General features: G+C 39.5%; 1 protein-coding gene across 2 annotated transcripts; it reads right to left on the bottom strand.

The window, feature by feature from the left end:
• Positions 1–5461: 5461 nt before the first annotated feature.
• PABPC1 (poly(A) binding protein cytoplasmic 1) lies at positions 5462–21640 on the bottom strand. Of its 2 annotated transcripts, XM_044245203.1 has the most exons (16): positions 21272–21640; positions 20930–21158; positions 17670–17863; positions 17354–17469; positions 15183–15322; positions 13504–13598; positions 13041–13178; positions 12747–12842; positions 9560–9832; positions 9248–9338; positions 8534–8644; positions 8292–8446; positions 7973–8057; positions 7392–7522; positions 6714–6807; positions 5462–5911 (listed from the first exon to the last, which is right to left on the bottom strand). In XM_044245203.1, the coding sequence occupies exons 2-15, from the start codon at positions 21120–21122 to the stop codon at positions 6715–6717; spliced, it is 1911 nt and encodes a 636-aa protein (XP_044101138.1). In that variant the 5' UTR covers positions 21123–21158; positions 21272–21640; the 3' UTR covers positions 5462–5911; position 6714. The 2 variants fall into 2 exon arrangements, with proteins under 2 accessions (XP_044101138.1, XP_044101137.1); XM_044245202.1 differs by having other exon boundaries at positions 20930–21640.
• Between the last annotated feature and the right edge of the window lie 1713 nt (positions 21641–23353).

The raw sequence follows: 23353 nt of genomic DNA, 5'->3' as shown, positions 1-23353 counted from the left end.
ATCACTTAGATCTTACTATCCTGGTCCTTTGTATTCCCTGGTGGAGAATTATCATTTTCTTCTTGTGATAGTATTTTTTTTTTTTTAAGATTTTATCTATTTATTTGGGGAGGGGGGGAGAGAGAACACACAAGCAGGTGGAGCAGTAGGCAGAGGGAAAGGGAGAAGCAGCCTCCTCCCTGAGCAGAGCCTGACACAGGGCTCCATCCCAGGGCCCTGGGATCAAGACCTGAGCAGAAAGCAGATGCTTAACTCACTGAGCCACCCAGGTGCCCCCGATACTGTATTTCCTTGATGCTGTTTATAGTATGCATTTCTGCCTTCACATTTGAAGTAGCAAGTGCTTTAACTAATGTATTATCGCCTCTTTGGTTCTTATATTTCAACAGGCTGGCTATTAGAAACCTTTGTCTTCCAGACTGTAGTGCTATAGTTCAATTTGTGGATTCTTCCTTGTGCACAGACCTTGGCCTATTATCTGGGCATCTTCTATGTTTGCTGGAGAGCTGGCTCTTGGGGTGTACTTGGGAGTGCACACAAGGAGCTGATAGCAGAGGTAGGGAGGTATGGGTTTGGTACTTAAAAAAGCACTGAAGGTGCCCAAAGCCTGGTGCGGGAGGACCCCAGAGTGGGGATATTCCTAGAGGTTTGTGGGTAGACTTGCTGTTGAAGTCCTGACAAACACACCAGATAATGTTAATGCCCTTTGATATCCTTACCTGCCTCCTTCCCTTTCTCCTTCTGGTCCACAAGTCATAGAGGTTCTTCCTAAGAAATCTGGGTGCTGCTGGGAGAGAAACAGGTTTACTTGCACAACTGTGGTAGCCAGGCATTCACTCACCATTTTCACTTTCCATCTCCTCTGCCATAGTGGTGGCTCAAAGCCCAGACCCTTGCAGTATCAGCCTGCAGAGATGGGCCACCCTGCTTGAGTTCCTCCTGCTCCTTTGCATCCAAACCTGTCTCTACCCATCTCTCTGTCCCATTCTGTTGGCATGCTGAAGTTGCCCCTCCAGAGGTTGGACTACACATGATCTCAGTTGGTATCCCCCCAGTTTTGCATTCTCCAAGCTCATTTCACCAAATCTCTTGGATCTGTAGCCCTTACTAGAAAGGACCTATTTCTGAGGGCACAGGTGGACTGGTGTGTCCCTTGGGGTAACCAGCAGAGGCATTTTTGCCCGGTTATGGATGTCTACTGGTCATAAAAGGGGAGAGAAAAAAGAGAAATGACTTAACATTACTATGATTCTGACATCACTTTGAGACTGTGATCTCTGAGACAAAGTTTAAATGACAACAGAAAAAAAATTCTATCTTTAAAAAGTTACTAGTTATTCACAAGTTGATAAAGGAAATACATAGAATTCCTATCTGTTGAATTTTTTCAGCATAAAGGATTAACAAGAGAAATAAAAGCTAAATTAAAGTAAAAGCTAATAATAGCATAGACTCAAGTCAGAGTCTTAGAGTTCTGGATTTGGCTTTGCCACTTACTAGCAGTATGTGTTACTTAAAACATACCTAATTTGTTGGCAATTTCTTCTTTAGCAGCAGCACTTCACATCATATCAAACACATTTCTTAGAAACTGTTGAGAAAATGTTCATACTTTCCTAACTGGCACAGAAATGCAATACAGGGGTCAGAAGGTTAATTTCACAGGTTTTAAAAACCTCATAATTAAAAAGTTTTGACTAAATCCATTTACCAATTCCAAGAGAACCTAGAAGAATGGAAATACGAACGAGCACAGAAAAACCATCACAGGGCTGCTAAAGGAAATGTTTGAGAGTTCCAGGCAGTCCAAGATGTTCAGAAGAAAAGAAAATATTCTGATTTAGAATTTTGAGCCCAGCTTCAGTAAAGACCTTTTTCTTCTAAATAATGACTCCTTTCGTTTTTTTGACTGCTCTAAATTTTGTCAAGAGAAAAGCATCTTTGTTTTTGCTTCTTACCATGTGCTTTGATAGACCTCGGTCTTGTCATGCTGCCTCTCACCACCCCCCACCGCCCTGAGGCCGAAGGTAAGCCCAAATACATACTTGCTTTTTGGAAGTTCTTTTTTTTTTTTTTTGTAACTTATAGACCATTTACCCAGAGTTTTGGCAGGAACTCTAGGCCTAAGGGTCTAGATTCAAATACCAGCTTCACCATCACTTACTATGTGCTTTTGGGCAAATCATGAAACTTAAAACTTCAGCTTCCTCTACTGTGAGATGGGAATATATTACTGAATCTCAGAGTGGTCTTAACAATAATAGTGCATGTAAAGAATTCACTTGGTAAGTAAACATGCTGTACATGCTCAATATTAGCAGTTACCCTTACTGATTCCAAAGCAGACATCTTTCATTAGGAGAAAAGATTCCGAGACTTTCCACGCCCCTGCCAAAGGCTCACTCTTCTAATTACCAGTGCATCACAGTTGGTATTGTAAATTGTATCACTAATGTTACTTATAAAGCCTACTCGAATTGAAAAATTGGAAGGACATGCCTTTGGCATTCAATTTAGCATCAGCTCATTCTATATTACAAATGTATAGTTATTTTTTACTTGGGTTACACTGAAAAAAACCCCATCATCAATCATAAGTCCATCTGCTCATATATACCTTACCAACGGTTATTATGTAACTTGAGATCATTTCAAAAAAATACAAATATTCTTGCCATCTAATGTGAAGGGCTTTTTCTCTACAGAAAGAATATTAATTTAGACTAGTATCCCATGTTTTTTCAAGTTTTCTGGGGAGGTCAGTAACAAAGTAAGTAAATTGCACGTTTTTCTGCTTTTGTGGGTAAGACCATCTTTTCTTCCCCCTGAATTTGCCATAACTGTGATTGGATTTGATAAAAAGCTAGAATTAACACCTAAAATTTGAAATGGGGTTACCCTCAAATCCTGCCACGTAAATGCTTAATACTCCTAACTAGATAGTTTAAAAAAGACTCAGCAACATCTAAAAGCTATCAAAGTGGTAAGGAAGAACCCTTAAATCCAACCAATTGTATTATCTAACTGAAGAAGCTATATTTATAGAAGAGTCTGTATGAAGCCCAGAAAAAGGGCAACAGAAATCCAGTGTAGCCTTGGCATTGTCCAAAGGGGTGGCTGTCCTGTTCAGCAGACTCTGATGTCCTCATGACCATCTGGTCTCCTAGCAAAGTGGTGTGCACTGATGATATTGGCCAGTGCATTGATCTAACCACCCGTTTTGCTTGTTCCAACTTCAACCAAACTCCTGATTCACTTCGTTCCCATGAGAACTGTTTTATAGGGAGAATGCACTCATTAAACCCAAGTATCCAGGTCCTCTTCAAAGTCATTTACTCACTGCAAATAATCTGGGACCAGGGTTTTACATCAAAAGATTAAGAAAATTTCTAAGTACTCTCTACAGTGTCACCCACTTGGGATCCATTACTTCGATGGGTGGGTAAGAAATAGATTCCAAGATGGCATGCATTAAAACGAGATACATTACCTTCGCTTATTTTACCCATGTAAGGCTTCAGGTACATGCTGAAGTGAAGAAAATGAGGATTCTAGGTTAAAAAGTTTCCAGTTAGCCTAGATTGAACACCCAGTATCCAGAGAAAAATGCCACCTATCAATTTGTCTGAAAATTTCCAAAGCCCCAACAGGCTTTAGAAAGATGTGCAGGAGCACGCTAGTCATCTTATTCTGCTTCACTTCAAATCACACATGAAATTAGGCGCTTCAAAATAAACCACTGTAGGTTATAAGCTCTTTCTAGGAGCTACAACCAGCCCTCATTAACTGTGGCTGTTATTATGTTCTATGAAGTCTTACTAACAATGTATTGGCAAATATTGAATCATTGCTCCTGGGGGAAACAGGTACCTGTAAGCCAGCCCCATTTCCATCAATATTTCCTGTTCCTGTTTAAAGACACCTTACTTAATATATAGTTAACCTTGAACTCAGCCAACAGCTCTAGAACTTATGCCTGAATGAAGCTCATCTACCTTCCTGAACCTAGGGACACCAGACAGCACCTAAGCATTATGCTTAGGAATGATTTAAACAGCACAATCACCAACAAGCACAGAAATGTCAAGAACATGGCCCTAGCTCGATAAACCTCACAAAGGATACTTGTTTATTCAACTTCAGTTGGGAACGTGTTTCAACTCAGATTTTCCGTGCCATGTTGGCAAGTGACTGTAAAGGCAAGTAAATAGACTTCTGGGCTAGAAGTTAACTTCTGGTGAGTAGATGAATTTGCAAATATATCATCAAATAACCAAATGTAGATTTTTTTTTTCTTGATTCCTACAAGCAGATCACAAAGGTCTAAATACTTTCCACTTTTGTTGGGTTCCTCTCAACAGTATGGAAAGTTTGCTACATCTAATAAAGACCTTTCAAGAACAGATGGGGGTGATAGGTAGTCTCACAAAAGAAATCCCAACTATGCAGTGTATGGAGAGACCTATTCTCTGCAAATCCTATCTGCTACTTTAGATCTTGGAATATAAGCACAGAATGTCATGGATGTAACTTTTAAGGTGTCTCAAAGCTTGAACCATTTTGTATTCAAACTGAACAAAAATGGTATATACTTTTCTGCCTTAAAGCATTGTGACTAAGAAATTTTCATCTACGTGTTCTGTCAGCCTGTAAGAGGGTAAGTCTACGGTCAGACAAAATACATATTTAAGCCATTGGGGTATGTGGGGGTTAACATGTGCACCTGGAGTTTCAAGAGAAGCTGAGATTAAAGCTTCATTATGCAGAGGATAACACTGTCATAGTCCTGGTCTTTTCTGGATTATTTGCTCCTAAGAGTTTGTGTTGAAATTATTTTAGCCTGGTCTTAGATAATCAGATGTACAACCCAGAAAACTCAACTTTGCTAGTAGTATACGTGGAGGATGGAACAGAAATTAAAATTAGGCCATTCTCTCAACAATTTATTCAGACTACCAAGGATTTTTATTTAGGTGACTGGACCCTGGCCCGCATCTTCTAAATCCGTCTTCTAGATGGAGAAGCCCCACATACTTTTTCACAAGTATTTTAGGGGACAAGGTTATTAGTTTATGATTGTGAATTCATTTCCTATCAAATTAAAGATCTTTTCAAGAATAAGGCTTAAAACTAATCCTAACTTTAGGACTCACTGCTGTTACTGTTTCACACCATATAATGAGGGTTTGTTTAAGCTAATTAACTTCCAGCTAAGAAAACTTAATATAGTCAAACTGGCATCATTTCAAAAAAATATTAAACAATACAAATATACCTTGGTTCAAGAATTCACATGGAAATCTAAATTCATACAACAAACTGGATAAATTCTTGTGCCCCTTTTTCCATAAAACTATGTTATCCTTGAACATCACCTTTATCATGAAGAGGTTCTTCTGCCAATTCCAGCTTATCACCTATTTGTGGAAAACCAATTACAAAGAGAAATGAAACAACACTGCACTGTTTAAGGAATTTTTATTAAAGCAAGAATTTTATAATCCAAATTACGTTTCCTTGCTCAGTTATCAATTCTGTTATTTAAAACAGAAGTGACATTCTGAGCTATTCCACAGTAAAGAATTACAAAATTAAAGAAAGGAATGCTTTAAATTTTTGTACTTTGCTGAAAACTCTTTTTCCCAGGGTCTATAAAACATTAATTTGTTTTTATATTTTACTATTTTTTTGTGTTTTTTTTTTTGTTGTTTTTAAATCAATAAGTAATCTAGGACTAGCATTACGTTTGCTAGACCTGGCATTTGCTCGGTACATAAGGTTCAAAGTTTCCTTTCCTTTTTTTATTTATTTTATATTTTGCAATGTTTTTTTTCATAATGTTTAAGTTTTTCGATGTTTAGATATTTTTCTTCGGTGAAGCACGAGTTTCTTTTCGTGGTCCCTGATCAATCTGTGAATGCAGGGAGAAAAAAATGTAATCATCAAACTTGCTAAGAGGCTAGCACTTTATAATTCTAACTGCTAAAAATAATGAGCAATAGAACTACTTACTAGTTATTGCTATACTGGCAATCATATTATATTAAATGTATCAAACTTAACACTGTGCAAATTTAAAATGTATAGACGCAAACAGCCAAGTACCAACAATAAAACAAGATGACCAATCCTGGTACTTGTCAGTAGTGAACGTAAAGCCCGTGGTCAAATTCAGTCTGCAGCCTGTTTCTGTAGTTTCATTGGTACACAGACCCGACTATTCGTTTATGTAATGTCTAGGAGTCCTTTCATCCTAAAACTATAGTAATTACAACATAGACATCATGGCCCACAAATCCTAAAATATTTCCTATCTGGTCCTTTACAGAAAAGCTCTGGCAATCTCTGGTCTGGGCTATGCTGCTACATTACCCCATTTCTTGGAAGTAATGAAGGGCAAGAGTGCAGGCCCCGGGCAACTGTTAGTACTGCACCCCAAGGAAAGGTAGAAGCTATGAAAGTCCTTGGAGAGTAAGTACACAAACAGCCAAGCCCACTTACACAAATTATAACCTAGAACGTTTAAAAGTGCTTGGATTTCAAAATTCAAGTCAATACCAGGCTAACAGGTAAAATTTCCTTTAATTTCTATTTCTACTTCTCTTTGAAAAGTTAGCAATACATTTGGATTAATGGTAAAATGATTTCTTGTAAAATATGCTCAAACTGATAAAAACAAGCTTAAACCAATAAACCCAGGAAGGAATGCTCACTTTAAACAGTTGGAACACCAGTGGCACTGTTAACTGCTTTCTGGGCAGCCTCTTTAGCTTGGTGGGCTTGTAGTACAGCTACAGCTTCATCAACCTAAAAAAAGAACAAACATGGCTCTGAAAAGGAGTAACTAGAATTTCAAATTCACAACATATAAATGTCCAAAAGAGGCAAACTGAAGTCCTTTCCCTAGATTCAAGTAGCAAGAACCACTTTCAAAAAAAAAAACCCATTTCAACTGTAGCCATATCCTTTTGGGTTCCGTTCCAGCACTATTCTACAATTATGAACCCTCTTGCATTTACTTCTTACTCTCTTGTCACCGTAAGTCCCCCCAAAGTTGAGAAACAATGGCAAACATCTTTCTTCACTAAAGCAGCAGCACAGCTAAGACAGCACTGATGCTGGAGTTAAACTGACTGGAGCTGAAACCAAGCTCTGTCCTTGACTAGCTGTGTGAGCAGAGGGCCAATTTCTGACCCTCAACTGCTTGTTTCCCCACATATATAACAAAATGGGGATAAAAGCACCGTATGTGGTGATAAATTTATACCTGAGATTTCTAAAAACTTAGAACTGCACATGACTTATATAAAGCACTCAGTGATGTTCAAGTTTCTACAAAAAGTCCTGGAATAGTGTAAGTGGCTGATAGGTAAGTGACAAATTTAAATTACTTTAGAACGGAGAGACTCTGGAGACTCAAGCATATGAAGAAGTTCTGAATTATCGATCTCCAACAACATGCCAGTGATTTTACCAGCAAGAGTAGGGTGCATGGCTTGAATTAGAGGAAAGAGCCGTTCACCTAGGATCAAAAACATACACAAATTCCTTCAGTCAGAAGTGTAAAGACAATCACCGTGATTAAAAGTGGATTGAAGAATATCACTTTTGTACATAGCATATAGATGCTAAGCCCAAACCCACCATTCTGATAGTTAAAAACCGATTAAGATCTACCAAAAGGCAACGAAGTTGTTAATTCTGTGCTTGAAGTTTTTCATTCACTTCAAATTCCCTCTTCCAAAACTGTCGTGGGATCCATGGCAAATAATGCCCTATTATTCTAGTCATCAAAAGCAAAGTATTTCATTAAAAGCCTGGAACACTATTAACATGTTTAGCAGACATGTCAATTCAGACCAATCCTGGAACCTGAGACCTGCCTTTGCACTAAAAAATGACAGCTAAGTATCTTCCCCATTTTGTAGTCAGTCTTGCTCTGTAACTGACTAGGTAGGACAAAGGCACTTACCCAACATTTGCTTTTGCTCTTGAGGAGGGGCAGATGCCAACATGGAAGCAGTCAAAGGCTCCTGACCTTGTACATGAACAGCAGGCTAGAAAAAAACGGGAATTTTTCTAAGTTTAAAGTACATAAGCAGGGGTGCCTAGGTGGTTCAGTTAGTTAGGCATCCTTGTGTGCTTTGTCTAATTCCCACAGACGCTTTTATGTACAATAAATGGGACGTCAATGAGCAGAATGTTCTAGATAGCTTAAGCTCTCCTAATTGTCTTTTTAGCTTCTTTAACTGCAACCAACGCCTGCCATCTTTATAAAGAGTAAGTCCTACCTGCTGCATGGTAACTTGTGGCTGTGCATTAAGATGTTGCTGAGGATTGCGGACTCCTGCAGCGTACTTATACTGCGGAACGGTGCGGACAGCAGGAGTAGCTGCGGCAGCAGCAGCTGCGGGACGTGGACCCATTGTCTGTGTTGATGTGTTAGCTAAAAAACAAACATGTGGTTGCATACTTTTATCATGATTTTTTCAAACTGGCAATCAATTTTTACAGAAAGTATTTTAAGACTTACCAACACGCTGTGTTGACATGACTCGCGGAACCTGTGAAGACGCTGGTCTCATAGTACTAAATGGTGGTCTAGGAGCGGCTGGGCGGATAGCACCGGGCATATTTTGGAATGCTACATTGAAAAACATAAGAACACACATTACCTGGGAAAAAAACTCACTGCAAGTGTTCAATGCTTTGTTAGGGCAGAGGTTTGAACAAAAAAACCAAAGTGACTAAATGCAAATAATATCTTAAAGCTTAGTCTCTCACCTGCCATTTTCCCAGAATTCCCAGATCAGAGAATGAAACATAAAACATTCATTCAGAAGAACAAGGACTTATTACTATCTGAACATGGTACACAAACCTGGTTGCAAGTGCTCCTACAATATAGCATGGGGCCACAAGGTAAGGTGCAAAAGGCCAGGACTCTGATCCTCACACACGGAACAAGATTTTTTTAAAATTACTACCTATCCAAATATGAAGTTAAAAGTTGGATCCATTCCCAACTATATCATAAAATCAAACCAGCATAGAAATTACTCTGTCAGTAAGATAAGAAGGATGAGGCATTTTAGGATTCTTCTTAAAAAATACTAGGATCCTCAAAATGAACACCCATAACCCTAAATTATGAAAATCAACAATATACTGCTGAAATATAGCTAATTTACCCAGTACATTTTTAGTCCAAATAATTCACAACCTTAATTAAAAACAAAAGGCTTACGATGAGGTCTGGCACCCTGAGCAGTCCAGCGAGGACTTGGTCTTAGTTGAGCAATTTGGCTAGGAGGATAGTATGCAGCACGGTTCTGAGTCTGCAGAGAGCAAACCATGTATCAGGTGAAGAAAAGCAATAATGCACCTAGCTCTATGGTCTCAAAACATATTCAGCCAAGTCCTTATACTCTTACACAGTTTTTTCAAATTTAATCATAATTCAAATGTTTTAATCTTAGGTCTATTGTAAGACACAGACAACTAAAAACGACCAAATCTGAAAATCTGCGTAAGGTTTTTATTCTCTTCTGAAACGTACCTGTGGGATAGCTGCCATGAAGTAACCTGAAGGAGGTGCTGGCTGGTAGGGGTTGATTACAGGATTGGGCACAGCTCTTACACTTGCCATTCTCTGCATATACTGGTTAGTGAGGTGAGCCTGGCGCTCTTCTTTGCGCTGAGCTAAAGCTACATACAATGGCTTGGTGGCCACAATTCTACCGTTCATTTCTGTAACTGCTTTTGTGGCTTCTTCTGGGGAGGAGAAACATACAAAACCAAACCCTTTGCTGCGACCACCCTCCATCATAACCTATTAAAAGACAAAAAAAAAAAAAAGTTAATTCAATGATAGAATGTGGCTCTGAAGGCATTACATTATAATATATATATATAATATATATAAGCAAACACTGTTAATGCTTTCATTTTTTTCACAATTTTTCCTCAATACCTCAATATTAAGGGCAAGCTATGCACATGCATGATCTCAGCCAAGCAAGAGAAAGTAGACAGGTAGAGGTAAGACAGCAAATGTGCTCAGATTTTAGATCTGTCAACAGAATATTAAGGTTTAAGTATCTGAATGATCCAATTAAGGCCTACTAAAATTAAAATTTGACTTAGCAATATGCTTTACTATTCTTTGGTGGGGAAGGGGGAGCAGCTGAATTTCAGAATACCCACATTTCAAAATAAAAATTTCACATTCAAGACCAAAAGGGCCAGAAATAAGCTTCCAAACACTTAAAAGATCTTCTAAAGGTGCAATGAAGAGGTGCAAAGAACTCACTAGCCGGGCAATACACATAAGCATGTTCTACAGCTATATTCACTGGTATGGTGTAGCACAGGTACAAACAGAATGGCAATGAAACAGTCCAGTGACCTCACCTGTATGTGGAATCAAAACAAAACACCAAAACCCAACCAGACAACAACAAAAAAACCTAACCTCATGGTTGCTGAAGGCAGAGGAAAGTGGGTAGGGGAAATCGAGGTTTTAAAAAGGTACAAATTCCCAGCTACAAATTAAGTCCTGGGAATGCAATTAAGGTACAGCATGGAGATTAGACTACTGTACTACATATCTGAAAATTCCTGAAGAGTAGAGCTTTAAAGTTCTCGTCACAAGGAAAATAAATTTTTGTTAACTATGCACAGTGATGGATATTAAACTAGATTATGATCATCTGACAACATATACAACACGAACATCAAGTCACTATGCTATACATCTGAGTATGTCAACTGTACCTAGAACAAGACCCTGACACACCCATGCAGTTATGGGAATTTATTGCATTAAAGTTAACATTTTAAAATAACAAAGAAAAAATGGACTTTGCATTATATAGTATGTGTGTGGTACATTGAGACAACCTAGAAGAATTAAGTCACATCTCTTATTTATAGCACACTGAAAAATCAAACTGCCAAAGATTCTAAATCTGAATATAAAATGCAAAAATATGAGGAAAGATGAAAAAAACCCCCAAAGTCCTAAGTTAAAGACGGGGAGAAAGTATTTGCAATATAAAACAAAGGGCTGACATAAAATCCTCTCTAATCAATAAAAAGACAACCAATCTAATATAAAAATTGCAAACAGGGAAAACTCAACATATGAAAGGCATGTCAACTAATGGAAAAGATGCAATATCAACTTCTACTAAATGGACAAGACTAGTAGGAATGTGTCTAACCTTTTGGGACAAGTTGGTTGTATCAATTTTAAATACACTCACTAACCCGGTATTTTAATTCTGGAACTTTAGAAATACTGACATTTTTGTAAAGATACATGTTTATTACAATGGTGGGTCTAACAGTGGAAACACACAAAGCAACCCAAATGTTTATCAATGTACGTACAGTAAAATAAGTTATGGTATATCTATACAATGAATATTCAGCTCTTAGAGGGGGAAAAACAAACCCTGAAATGAATATGCAAATATCTATCCAGACCTGTTAAGTGAAATTGCAAGTCCTAGAATCTGTATAGTACCATCCTGGTCTTCTAAATTATTGTTTATAAATCTACAAAAACTATTTGGACAAACATGAAGATTATCTGGGAGGGACACCCAAATAGGATGGAGGGAGGAAATCACTTTTCACTTTTTACCTTTCTGCTTTATTTTTTAATTTTTTTTTTTTTTTTAGCAAAAGCATTAACACATGAGCTCCTCCTCCAGAATAAACTTGCCAAATTTTCACATCTCTGCCACCGAGTGATATTATGATCGACAAAGGACTTTAAAAACATGCATAATATTCAACTTCAACAACTTTCAGGGAACATACAAAGGGTAAAGATACCCAGAAGTGGATTCTAGCACACTCCAGGTACTCAAAAGCACAGGCTAAAATGCAAGACAACTCTATCTCTTCATTTTTATTTGTATTCATCTAGTATGGCCCTAACATTTCCTATCATAGAAGCTCCCTTGATCAATGAAGTTAACAGGAAAAGTTGAGTTAGGAAGATCAGCCACGAGGTCATTCCAGAGCACTGAATTTTAATGTTTCCTGAACTCTTGAGAATCTGACTAAAGTTTTAGACACTCCTCCCATATCCCAAAATACATATGCACAAAACTTTACATACAGAGGATTTCTTGGGACCATGGACATCAGAAAAAACACCTGGAACAGAGGTTCTTAATTAAATCAAATTCCCAGAATTCAGAATAGAAATTCTTCATTTCTGATTTTGAGTGGAAGAAAATCTACCTTTACTAGGGGACTTAAAGTTTGACTCCCCAGAATGAACTGTGTAAGTGAATATAAATTTTGCCTGATAACAATTATAGTTCCCTAATAAGTTGCCACTTTAACCAGAACTAACCATAGTTCCCTAATAAGTTGCCAGAATAACCAGTTAAACAGAATAGCACAATGCGTATTATGTGAGGGTCAATCGCTATGGTCAACGAATGCAACCTCAGGAAGAATTCAGAACTTGTCCCCTACAAAAATAAACCATCAAGGCTACTACATCCATTTCAAATTTGAATGTCTGTGAAGCGATGAGGCAAAAACCTTATTTCCAGAAAAGAAGAAAAAAAGGACTGACTTTTTGGAAAACAACAACAACAAAAACCCCTATGTGACTCTTCATTTATGAAATAAGAAAAACACTCAGGCATATAAATGTGAAACTTACATACATATTACCACATGCACGGATTGTCCCCAAATTTTAAAGTATGTAAGTTTACCTTTGCACTAGTGATTGTACCAAAAGGAGAAAACTCTTTCCGGAGACGTTCGTCATCAATACCATCATCAAGATTTTTCACATAAAGGTTAACACCCTAAAAAACAAAAAAACAAACTATCGAAAAAAGAAAAAGAAAACCACAGTGGAACTCAAGCACACTTCCTAGTATTTTATCCCATGTTTCTTCTCCTTTCCCCCTCACAAACCCTCCAGTTACCTGGCAGTAACTGAAATGAATGTAAAATAGGTTTCCTCATCCCTGTCTTATTTTGCTTGTCAATTAAAAATGAACCTGGTATCTGGTGATCCTATCTTGCTTCATCTGTTCAAATTTGCGCTTAAGTTCCGTCTGCCGTTCCACTTTTTTCTGAGCTCGACCAACGTAAATTTGTTTTCCATTGAGCTCCTTTCCATTCATCTCATCCACAGCCTTAGAGAAATCACAGAAATTTTAATTACTAACTTGCAATAGAGAAGTTCACTGCTTTATCAATCAAGAAAAATTTTCAGGTTACGCATGCTCAAGTGGGCCCATCACAGTAACTGGGCTTCAATGTTTTGGGAATATAGGTTCCCAATTTATACCCTCCAAACTAATACAAAAAATTCAAGGAATTCAAAACAATACATGTAAAATAGCCAATGTAATGCATGTACATTTCCGTATGAGAGCAAGGAAACCTTCTATGATCTCCCTTCTTATTATAAAATACAGGAAATCCATACTATCTTTAGTTAGTATATTTGAGTCTTACTTTCTGTGCATCTTCATGCCTTTCGAAGCTTACAAATCCAAAACCTTTGGATTTTCCACTTTCATCAGTCATTACTTTCACACTTAAGGCAGGTCCTAAAAAAATTTTTTAAATGATTCAAACATATTCCATGCAACATTTATACATTTCAAATTTCAACACAAAGTCATGAAAAAAATAAAAATTAAAAAACAGTCTCTTCAAAGACCTTGTATTTCTACTAAGAAGCTAAATACTCTATTCCCTAAAACAGCCCTCCCTCCATTTGAGGAGGTATATGTTTTAGACAAGTGTTAAATATGAGATTTTATTCTTAGTTCAAACCAAATTTGCCTTTTATTGGCCAACAATTTTATTTCTTGACATCAGAATTAAGAAATAAGATTTTCTTAACCCTTGGCCCACTTGATTTTCAACAGAGAGGAGAGGGAATACAGGGTTTGACCCGTGGAAAGACACAGTATCACTCTGAGGAAGTAGCACTTATTTGGAGACATGTGGCCCCAGTTCTCACAAGTGAAAAAGACATGTAACTGAGGTGGGTATTATCTCAGGCAGGTGGGGCCAGAAAAGATTAAAAATCACATTTGATTATAGAAAATATGGAAGATGTATGGACACAGGTAGATTGTTTCTTCTGAATGTACCTCTGGACCTAAGCTGCACTTCCAATCTCTATGAGACAAATAGCCAAGAAAATATTTGGCAAATTTACATATTGGTCACCTCACATAACATTATTCATTTGGGGTAACTGGTAAACAATATTCAACTTCAGCAACAGCTTCTAATTTAAAAAGGCGATGAAATATACAAAACCAGTCACTAAAGAGAATTTGGAGTAAGATGCAAGACACAATCTTTGTCAAAAGGACAAGTTTTTTGCTCAAAGGAGTAGAGGGTTCAATGTGGCCTACTAGATCAGCAATAAGAAAGTATTAGATTTCCTATTAGATTTCTGTATCATTTGAGGTGCTCAAAAAAAAAAAAAAAAGCCACCTGCTGAACTTATTAGATCAACAAATGATAAGGGACAAGCAAATCACCTGCGCAAAAGTGTTCAATTTACAGTTCATCTTCTGATCAGTTACAACTATCTAAAGTGAGGCTGGTTACACTTTACAGATTTAAAATTTAATCAAGTTAATTTGAAATTCAAGGAACAAATTAAGATCCCATGGATTCAGAAGGCCATCCCAAGGAGATATCACGGGAATCAGGATCTCTGGCTTTGTCTTTGAATGTCATTGTTTCAAATTGCTCAAACATGAGGCTTTTAATAGGACTGGCCAAATATCCTAAAGCTGGCCAGCTTTCCTGTCCCATAACTAAAGACTGCATTCCATCCTAAGTTGGCGGTTATCATGTGCATGCCTCTGATGAGATGGGATCTGTACGTGCAGAATTCCAGCACAATTTCTTACTGTAGCATAACCTTTTAAAATCTGTTCCAATTAGGCAGTCACACCTTACTGTGCTAATACAACACTATTAACCTTTATTTATATACTACTTTGTAGTATAATGGACTATCAGTAGTTTAATTCAGATAACGACAATTATTTTTAAGTACCATATTAAGTTTCATTTCATTCACTTTAGAATAAAGTATTAGCCAAAACTAATGTTGAGCAATTACTCAGAACTTTGAGTGTAAAAATTTAATTCAGACACATTACCAAACTTGCCAAAGAGATCCTTAAGGCGCTCATCATCCATATCTTCTCCAAAATTCTTGATGTAAACATTGGTGAACTCTTTTGCCCTAGCTCCGAGTTCTGCTTCTCGTTCTTTACGAGACTTAAATCGTCCAACAAATCTAATAAAATATGTAAGGACTATAAAATTAGGTTCTATTTTATTAAGTTCAGATTAATTAAGGCTGATGGTTGATTTTGTAATTGTTACTGTTAATTTCAGAATCTCGAATAAAGAGCACACTAAAAACAAGTGCCTTAAGTGAAAAAATGGAAGCATAAAATAAGAACAAACTTCTTAACTATAAGAAAAAAGGAAGCATTTTTCTTCATACACACTTCCCTCCCTTCCTTCTAGCTAACCCAGGGTTAAAGAGATCATGCCTATCAATATAAATGAGGGGGAGTAACACATGAACCATGCCAAAGAAAAGACTTTTATCGTTGCTATTTCAAAGTGGTCCTTGCACATTGTTTGTGCTCTCCTAAAATGGAAATTTAAACTTCTGAATTCTGTACTCTAACACATAACAGCTTGGCAAATTTTCTTTGCAGCATTATCAACTAAATGTTTTATTAAAAATTTAGTTTTCCCCTAATATAATAGTAGTACATGTCATTTAAGACTATTGTAAAATAAAGTAAAAAACCATCTTCCATGATACCACCCAAATCGTGACGGATTTTCCCTAGGTCTTTTCCTTAACCTTCACCACCCCACCCATATTGTGGTGCTTCTCCAAGCTATTAGCCTTAGGAACATTCTCAACAGGAACATAATTTTCCACTGTATCACAACTTCATGCTTTTTGTTAATAATGCTGGAGCTTAATGAGCCTTTCTGTTATATGTTCTTATGATAGAGTTGCAGAAATCATGGTAGTTCAAAAGGCATATAAATGACCTTAAGTTTATATATACAGACTTTTCCATTTTATACTCAAAACAGCAATAAATTAAGTCTTTATTTAATCTAGACCCCCACCATTACTGGACATTCTTCCCCTGCCCCCAAGCATGTTAACAGGCAAACTGTTAAGATAGTTTCATCTTCTAATACTAATGATGCTAAATATTTCTCTCATTTAAAAATGTGCTATTTCAAAAAAATAAGGATTCTAACAACTAGCCTTTGTAAAACATTGTTCGCACTGAGGAACTGCTGGTTTCTTAGACATACGGGTTCTTTTTACATTACAGTCTTTCCTTAATCATGTAGTGACACAAAATTCAAATAGGTAACACCATGTACCTAACAATCTCTTCATGTACAGAATGACCACAGCACTTCATGAAGTGATTTATAGGAACCACACCTTAAGAGTGATGCAGTGGAGCTGTTAGAACTAAGCCCGATTTGTAAGTCATCACTGCAGTTTACACAGCAACATGAACTCAGCTCATTTATAAGATGACCTTACGGCTGAATTTGCTCAATTAAACAAAACCCACTGGCACGAACAATAAAAAACTAGAGATGTTACTTCTTTGGGCTCATAAAATCTGCAGTTTTATAACCTGCAGCAGAATAGTCTCAGAGGTTTTATCAGTGCCATTTTATAAAAAGTCTGCCAACTTTTAAAAACAAGTTTATCTCAGGAAAGATTAATAACGAAGATTGCTGGTTTAATTCTACTTTACCTTTAAATGTGTGAAGAAAGGTGAAAAGGTAAAAGAACAACTACTCCCATCAATAAACTGTAGTAGTATAGCCAAGTAAAAAGCCAACTTAGACTCTGAATTTAGACCTCTGGGTCTGTATCCCAGCTTACCTGTTGAACCAACAGGTAAATACAGGCAAATTATTTTAAACTCAGTTTCCTCAAATGTAAAACAGGTCAATGATTACCTTAGGAATTAAGTTTCTATCTGGATTCCTAGTTTTTCAACTATGCACTTATTCTGAAAAAGCTTTGTATCTCAGTATACCTATCTTCTTTTGCTTTCTGACTTAAATGTCGACCAGTTAATTACATTAATTCACTGTTATTCATTTGTCACAACAAACAAGGAAAAAACACAATGATAAAATCTACCAAGATGTGGTTCATTATTGTTGAATCTCTTTAAGAGCACAAATGTATTAACTTGTAAAATGAATTGATTTGACTATTAAAAACAGATCTGAAACATGATTAACTATTTATACTTACACTTTGCGATCATTTAGTAGCATCCCATTCATTTTTTCAATAGCTCTTTCGGCTGCTTCCTGTGTCTCAAAATGTACAAATCCATAACCTTTGGAGCCATTTTCATCACAAACCACCTAGGGAAAAACAGATACCAATTTTTCATTACTTGCTATTGATTTGGCATTTTTTCCAGTGTTCAGAAAGAACTTGTAGGCCTCCTAGCATGGGTATTTGGGAAATAAAACTACCCATTAACAGATACCATAGTTACTCTTTTAAGGAATAAACTATAAGAAGGTAAAACACTATGTTTACCTGTCACATTTTTGCTTACCTTACATGAAAGGATGTTACCAAAAGCAGAAAATGTATCATACAGTGCTTTATTATCAATGGATTTGTCCAAATTTTTAATGAATATGTTGCCCACTCCACTTTTGCGAAGTGATGGATCACGCTGAGACCACATGATGCGTACTGGCTTGCCCTTTATAACATCAAAATTCATGGTGTCCAAAGCACGCTCCGCTGTGAAAAGACATGTTCAGAGTATTACTTCAAAACATTTCTAGACCACTAAGAATTATATAAATTATTATGGGGAAAGTAGTTGGGCATGGCCCCCTCTCTCCCTATCTAAATTTCAAGATTGCTGGGCCTTACACCTCACACTAGTCTAGATCTAAATTGTATAATGCTAAAGAAGAAGAAAATTATCAGAAACCCCAAATTTCCCATCTTAACAGATGACATATCACCAATGTATTTCTGAAACATTTTTTCCATTAACTACCATAAATTTAAAATCCCTTTTTGGTTCAACATAAAACCAAGATACCCCTTCACATACAATCTGCTTAATGAACAATATAAAAAATATTAGATAATTACCCAGACTTAAAAGCTTTTAGTTTTTTCAAATATTTTAACTTCTTCCCTTACTTCTTGTCAAAATCGGCCTTTTCTTTGCTTACCACAGCCAATATTATACAAAAATTAGTCCATTAAAAAAATAATAATAAAGTCCCTGGATTTTGGGAGCTGGGGGATTTTCAGGGACTCATGGCACAAACTTCGTATTACTATGTTTAAAAAAAAAAGTTATATCCGTTCAGATTAAGCCCCTCAAAAACTAATGTGAGGTTGGCATACTTAGCTATATAATGAATACAAAATTTTTAATGCCAGGTCTGTAAGATTCGCAATTCACTCATTAAAGCTTTCTTGACATATAAAACCAATTTTATCTTCAGCCATTGATTGACTTAATAACTGATCATTTAATCTATTATTTCTGCATAGTGCTAGAAAAATTTCGGCATCAACCCTGATTTCAGAGTCTATGAAATACTGAATTAAGTGCATCTCTACCATGAGGCATTTACTAAATAAACTGAGACTTTTCATGGAGAAATATATTCTTAAGTAAAAAACATTAGTCCTCAAGAGGGAAAAACATAGTCCATTTGAAGTTCTGAAACACCAATTCTCACAAATTCCATGCAAATTTTTTTTGCATGTAAATTTATTGAGAGGGCAAATTTTCCGGCCACTTCTTTTTATAAATGAAAGCTCCAGTTTCTAGAAGATAGTGACAATCAGCTGTCAGCTCATTATCAATTGACCACACCTACTCAGCTCCCCTAGGTTTTTTAGCTGACTTTGCTTAAGCGTCTTTTGAATGAGTCACCTCTTCCTGTTAAATTGGAAACTGGTCACTTTCAGAAGCTATCCTAACAGCCCATCGATGTTGCAGTAAATAGGAAAAGAGAAAACCACTGAAAAAATATTTGGAAAAACGGTAATTTGTACATATAGAAACCAAACAAATGTAAGATGAACAAATGCTATCTTCTTTTGAACAGTTACAGTACAGGCCCACTGGTATAGACTGAGAATTACATACAGTGTACTGTAACCATGGTAACCTGAAGTTCAACTTTTCAAATCCCAAGATATTTTAAAAATTGGGTTTGTTTTAAAATTGTTAAGCTTGGAAAGAATAACAGCCACTTCCAAAAGTTACATTTTATAGTCTTTCGGATTTGTTCAAGTGTTCTCTGTTAACTTTAGATTGTGATTACCTGCCCCAAAGTTATCTTCCCTAATCTATTCATTCAGCGGTAAATCTTGTCCAGAGTTTGTAAAAATTGTTATGGGCTGACATTTGGAGCCACTGCTTAAGGAGCAAAAGGGCAGGAAACCTGCAGTGCAGTTTTACAACTTCTGGCTGTGACACTCAATAGTAGTATGTCTACCCAAATCGTGACAGTAACTTCACCTAGCAAAAAGCTGATCATTAAATAACTTCCAGTCCTATTGAGTTAATTTAATTAAAAAATTTAAAAGTAAATTCCTTATATTCCATATTAGCTGACATGTATTCAAGCAGCTTGAGGGGATAAAAGCAAAACTGGGCCATAAAATTGAGTGAATCTGACTTTTGGAAGTTAACTGATCCAAATATAAAGAAAATCCTGGGAACTCATCATGCCACTATCTTAATCTGTTTGCCAAATTTTATTTTGTGAACTGTTTAACCTCAAAATAAAAAGATATGTTTTAGCCACATTTTTTTCCTCGGTGAATTAGTACTGTTATTTTGTTCAATTACCCATGACATACGGATATTCAGACCACTTTAAAAAATAAAGAAACCTTTACTACTGAAGGCCAAGAAGTATAATGGTCCAGTCCACACTACACTCGAAGTTTACAGCCAAAATTTGATTCTTAAATTTTGGGGGGGGGGGTCATCTCGAAAGCACAGAACTATTTCAGAAGGAAAGAAACATTCTGTATTACCAGTATTACGAATCTAATTTGGATAAAAAACCTCAAATAACCTACAATGCCTGAGAAAACAGTGCATTTCCAAAGGGTCATCCTCCACACCCTCTGCTCCCACCAACCTGCTGTAGTATTAGTGAGAAATGCCTGAACTCGGGGAAAACCCCGAATGCGCTTCTCATCGGTAATCTACGTTTCTAGAGCCATCGGTTACTGACAAGTTATTAAGAATGGAATCAGAAACCTGAAGACCACCACATCACCAAATTAACTTTATCCTAAGGCCCTGTGGCTCCCCCAGGCGATTGGGCCAGTAGCAGAGACAGGCCTCGGGCCTGTGAGGTTACAGGGTTCAACACGTGGTATTTTTTGAGCACCGAATCGCACTTCCTCCGCGTCCTGGGGCGCCGGCAGGAGCACGGGGTGGTGGGAGCGCCTCCACCTAGTACCAGAGAAGGGGTCTCGGCTCCCGACGCCCCAGAAGCCCGCGGCTACTAGCGGGAGCGCGGTGGAAGAACCCAATCTCACCAACCCTCCCGGCGCGTCATCACCCTAAAGTTTGAGAGCGGCTGAGGCCGAGAAAATGGTCGCAAAGGAGGAAGTGGCCAGGCGTGCGGCTGCCGGCAGCGCGGGTCCCCGCGGGCACGGGAAGCGGGGGTCCCGGCGCCCAAGCCTCTCCCCGCCGGCCCTCAGGGGGTGACATGCCCGCCCGTCCCCTCCCCCGGGCCCGCCGGCCTAGCCAGCCCGCCGCCGCCTGCGCCTCATGGCCGCCCGCCCCGCCAGCCCGCCGGGCCCGGCTCTCACCGTCCGCCGGTTGCTGGAAGTTCACATACGCGTAGCCCAAGGAGCGGCGGGTGATCATGTCCCTGCAGACCCGGATGGAGAGGATGGGCCCGGCCGGGCTGAACTTCTCGTAGAGCATCGCCTCGGTCACGTCGGGGTGTAGGTCCCCCACGTAGAGCGAGGCCATGGGGTAGCTGGGGGCGCTGGGGTTCATCTCGGCACGGCTGCCCGCAGGGCCACAGGCCGCGACCTTTCCGTGAGAGGAGGAGAGCGAGTGCTGGGGCCGGGGGCCGGAGCCGGGGGGAGGGGAGCGGGGGCAAGCGCAGAGGGACAAAAATCAACCGGAATCGAAAACTACTCAACGGCCGCAGAACGGGGTCGATCGGCTGCCGCTGGCTGCTGGCTGCTGGCTGCCGGCTGGGAAGCAAGGGTGGCGGTGGCGGTGTCGGGTCCGGGCAGCGGGAAGGCCTCGGTCTCTTGGTTCCTTCTTGGAGCTGCTGCGGGGCCGCGGGCGGGCGGGCGGGTCGGTCTCGGCTGCTTCACCGGGTTATTTTATAAAAGAGGAAGAAAAAAAAATAAAAGTCTCCGGCGGGGGAGACGCGGATTTTTTGTAAATTTTTTTTGGGTTTTTTAAAAGATTTTTTTAGATTTTTTTTGGATTTTTTTAATAATAAATGTGTGTTCCGAGCCCGGAGCACACACTCCGCACTCTCAGCACTAACCGCCGGGGAGAAGGGGAAGCACCGCCTCCTGCACCCTCTACTTATACCCCCCGCCGCACTCGCCCCGCCCCCGCGCGTCTGACGCCAGGGCCCTACGCGAGCGTCAGCGCCGGAGGAGGAGGAGAAAAGGAGGCGAGGGGGAGGAGGGAAGAGAAAACAGGAGGAGGAAAGAGCAGAGAGGAAGGGAGAGGTGGCGGCGGCGGCTGCAGCGGGTGTGGGGGTGGGGCTGGAGCGGAGGGGCGGGGCTCCTGCGCACGCGCCGCGGCCGGGGGGCGGGGTCTGCGCTGCGTAGAGCTCGTGGGGGGAGGGGAGGGCTGGCTCGCTAGTGGGTCTGAGAGGAGTCGGGTGGGACGGCCTCTCCTTCCACACACCCCGCCCCCACCTCCACCCTGGAGAAGCGTTAACCCGTCACCGCGGCGGTGGGCGGCGCGCGGGGCTTCCGGGTTCCTCGGCGCTAACCACCCCCCACGTGCACGGCCGTCCGGGCCTCTTCCCGCCACAGCCTGCCCTGCTCCACTCGCCCCTGTCCCTTAGGGACCCTGAGCACGGGTGGGCTGGAGTGGTTCCTTCCAGGCCCAGTTTCCGAAATGTGCGTGAAAGGAGCCGGGTTGGCTCCTTTTTCTCCTACCCGGACCGCACTACGACTCCCAGCGGGCAGCGCCGCCACGCGCGTCGGCCGCAGAAGCGGTGCCTGCTGGGAGCTGGAGTCCCCAACGGCCGCGGCGCTCGCTGACCCCAACTGGCCGCGGGTCCTGGCTGCTGGCTCGGGGACCCCCAACCGTCCCGGCGCTGGACCCCGGTCGCCGCCCCGCGGTGCTTCCAGTACAAGGGGGGAGGGGAGGAATCCTTGGGCTTCTCTCCCAAAGTTTCGGAGACCTGCACTCTTCTCGGTCTCCACCGGACCCTGTCGTTAGTCAAAGTGCCTTTAATTGGGAAGGCTGTTTACGGGGTCTTTGTACGCTTCCCTTTTTAAAGTGTCGTGATCACTATTAACTTAAGCTCTTAGGTTGGAATCTTTGATTCGTGCAATTTCTACTTGCGATTTCTCAGAGGTAGAAAACGGGACTCAAAAAAATTCGTTTTTCTTAAAGTATGAGTCTCACAGTTGTACATAACACCACGGACCTGCAAGCGGGCAAAATTAGGGATAGTTTCAATGCAGTATTACAAATGTTCAAAACAATTTTATACATTAGTTGTGGACTTCAGCAAAAATGCTAAATTTATTAAATTGATGGCCATTAGAAAATACCAGTTTATAGGAATGATATCAAGTCAGCATACAAATCCCCACTTTAAAGTAGTAATGTACTTTACAGTTTCTAAAGCACTTGCATAAACATCCTGTCATTTTGTTCCCTACCGCAATCTTGTGTGGGTGGTGGAGCACCTAGTAATAACTTTATTTTACTGTTAAGGGAGCAGTCTCAAGCTAAATGATTGCCCAATTCATTCTTTAATTCAATAAACTTAAATGCATGTCAGATACATTGCCAGCTGTGGACTGGGTGCTTTATTGTCATTTAATTAAAATTTAAACCACCGGAATCCCTTGTAAGTGCTATTTTGCCCCCATCTTGGTAGAAAAAAGATAATATTTTTGAAGAACATACTGTCTCATGTGCTTTATTAGGGAAAAGGGCAAAACTTTGTGCATTAGGAAGACACATCTATTACTAAATGATAAGTCACCATTCCATCTGTTACAACTCTGTGGTTAAAA

Source organism: Neovison vison, chromosome 4 (genome assembly GCF_020171115.1).
Source record: "Neovison vison isolate M4711 chromosome 4, ASM_NN_V1, whole genome shotgun sequence".
Taxonomy (NCBI): domain Eukaryota; kingdom Metazoa; phylum Chordata; class Mammalia; order Carnivora; family Mustelidae; genus Neogale; species Neogale vison.
This window is presented reverse-complemented; position numbering and strand designations above follow the sequence as displayed.

Coding starts and splice junctions, on each gene's coding strand:
- PABPC1 (XM_044245202.1), bottom strand. CDS start 21,122: ATGAACCCCAGCGCCCCCAGCTACCCCATGGCCTCGCTCTACGTGGGG. Junction 9,339..9,559: donor TCATGGCAGCTATCCCACAG/GTACGTTTCAGA, acceptor TGCTCTCTGCAG/ACTCAGAACCGTGCTGCATA. Junction 8,447..8,533: donor CATGTCAACACAGCGTGTTG/GTAAGTCTTAAA, acceptor TTTGTTTTTTAG/CTAACACATCAACACAGACA.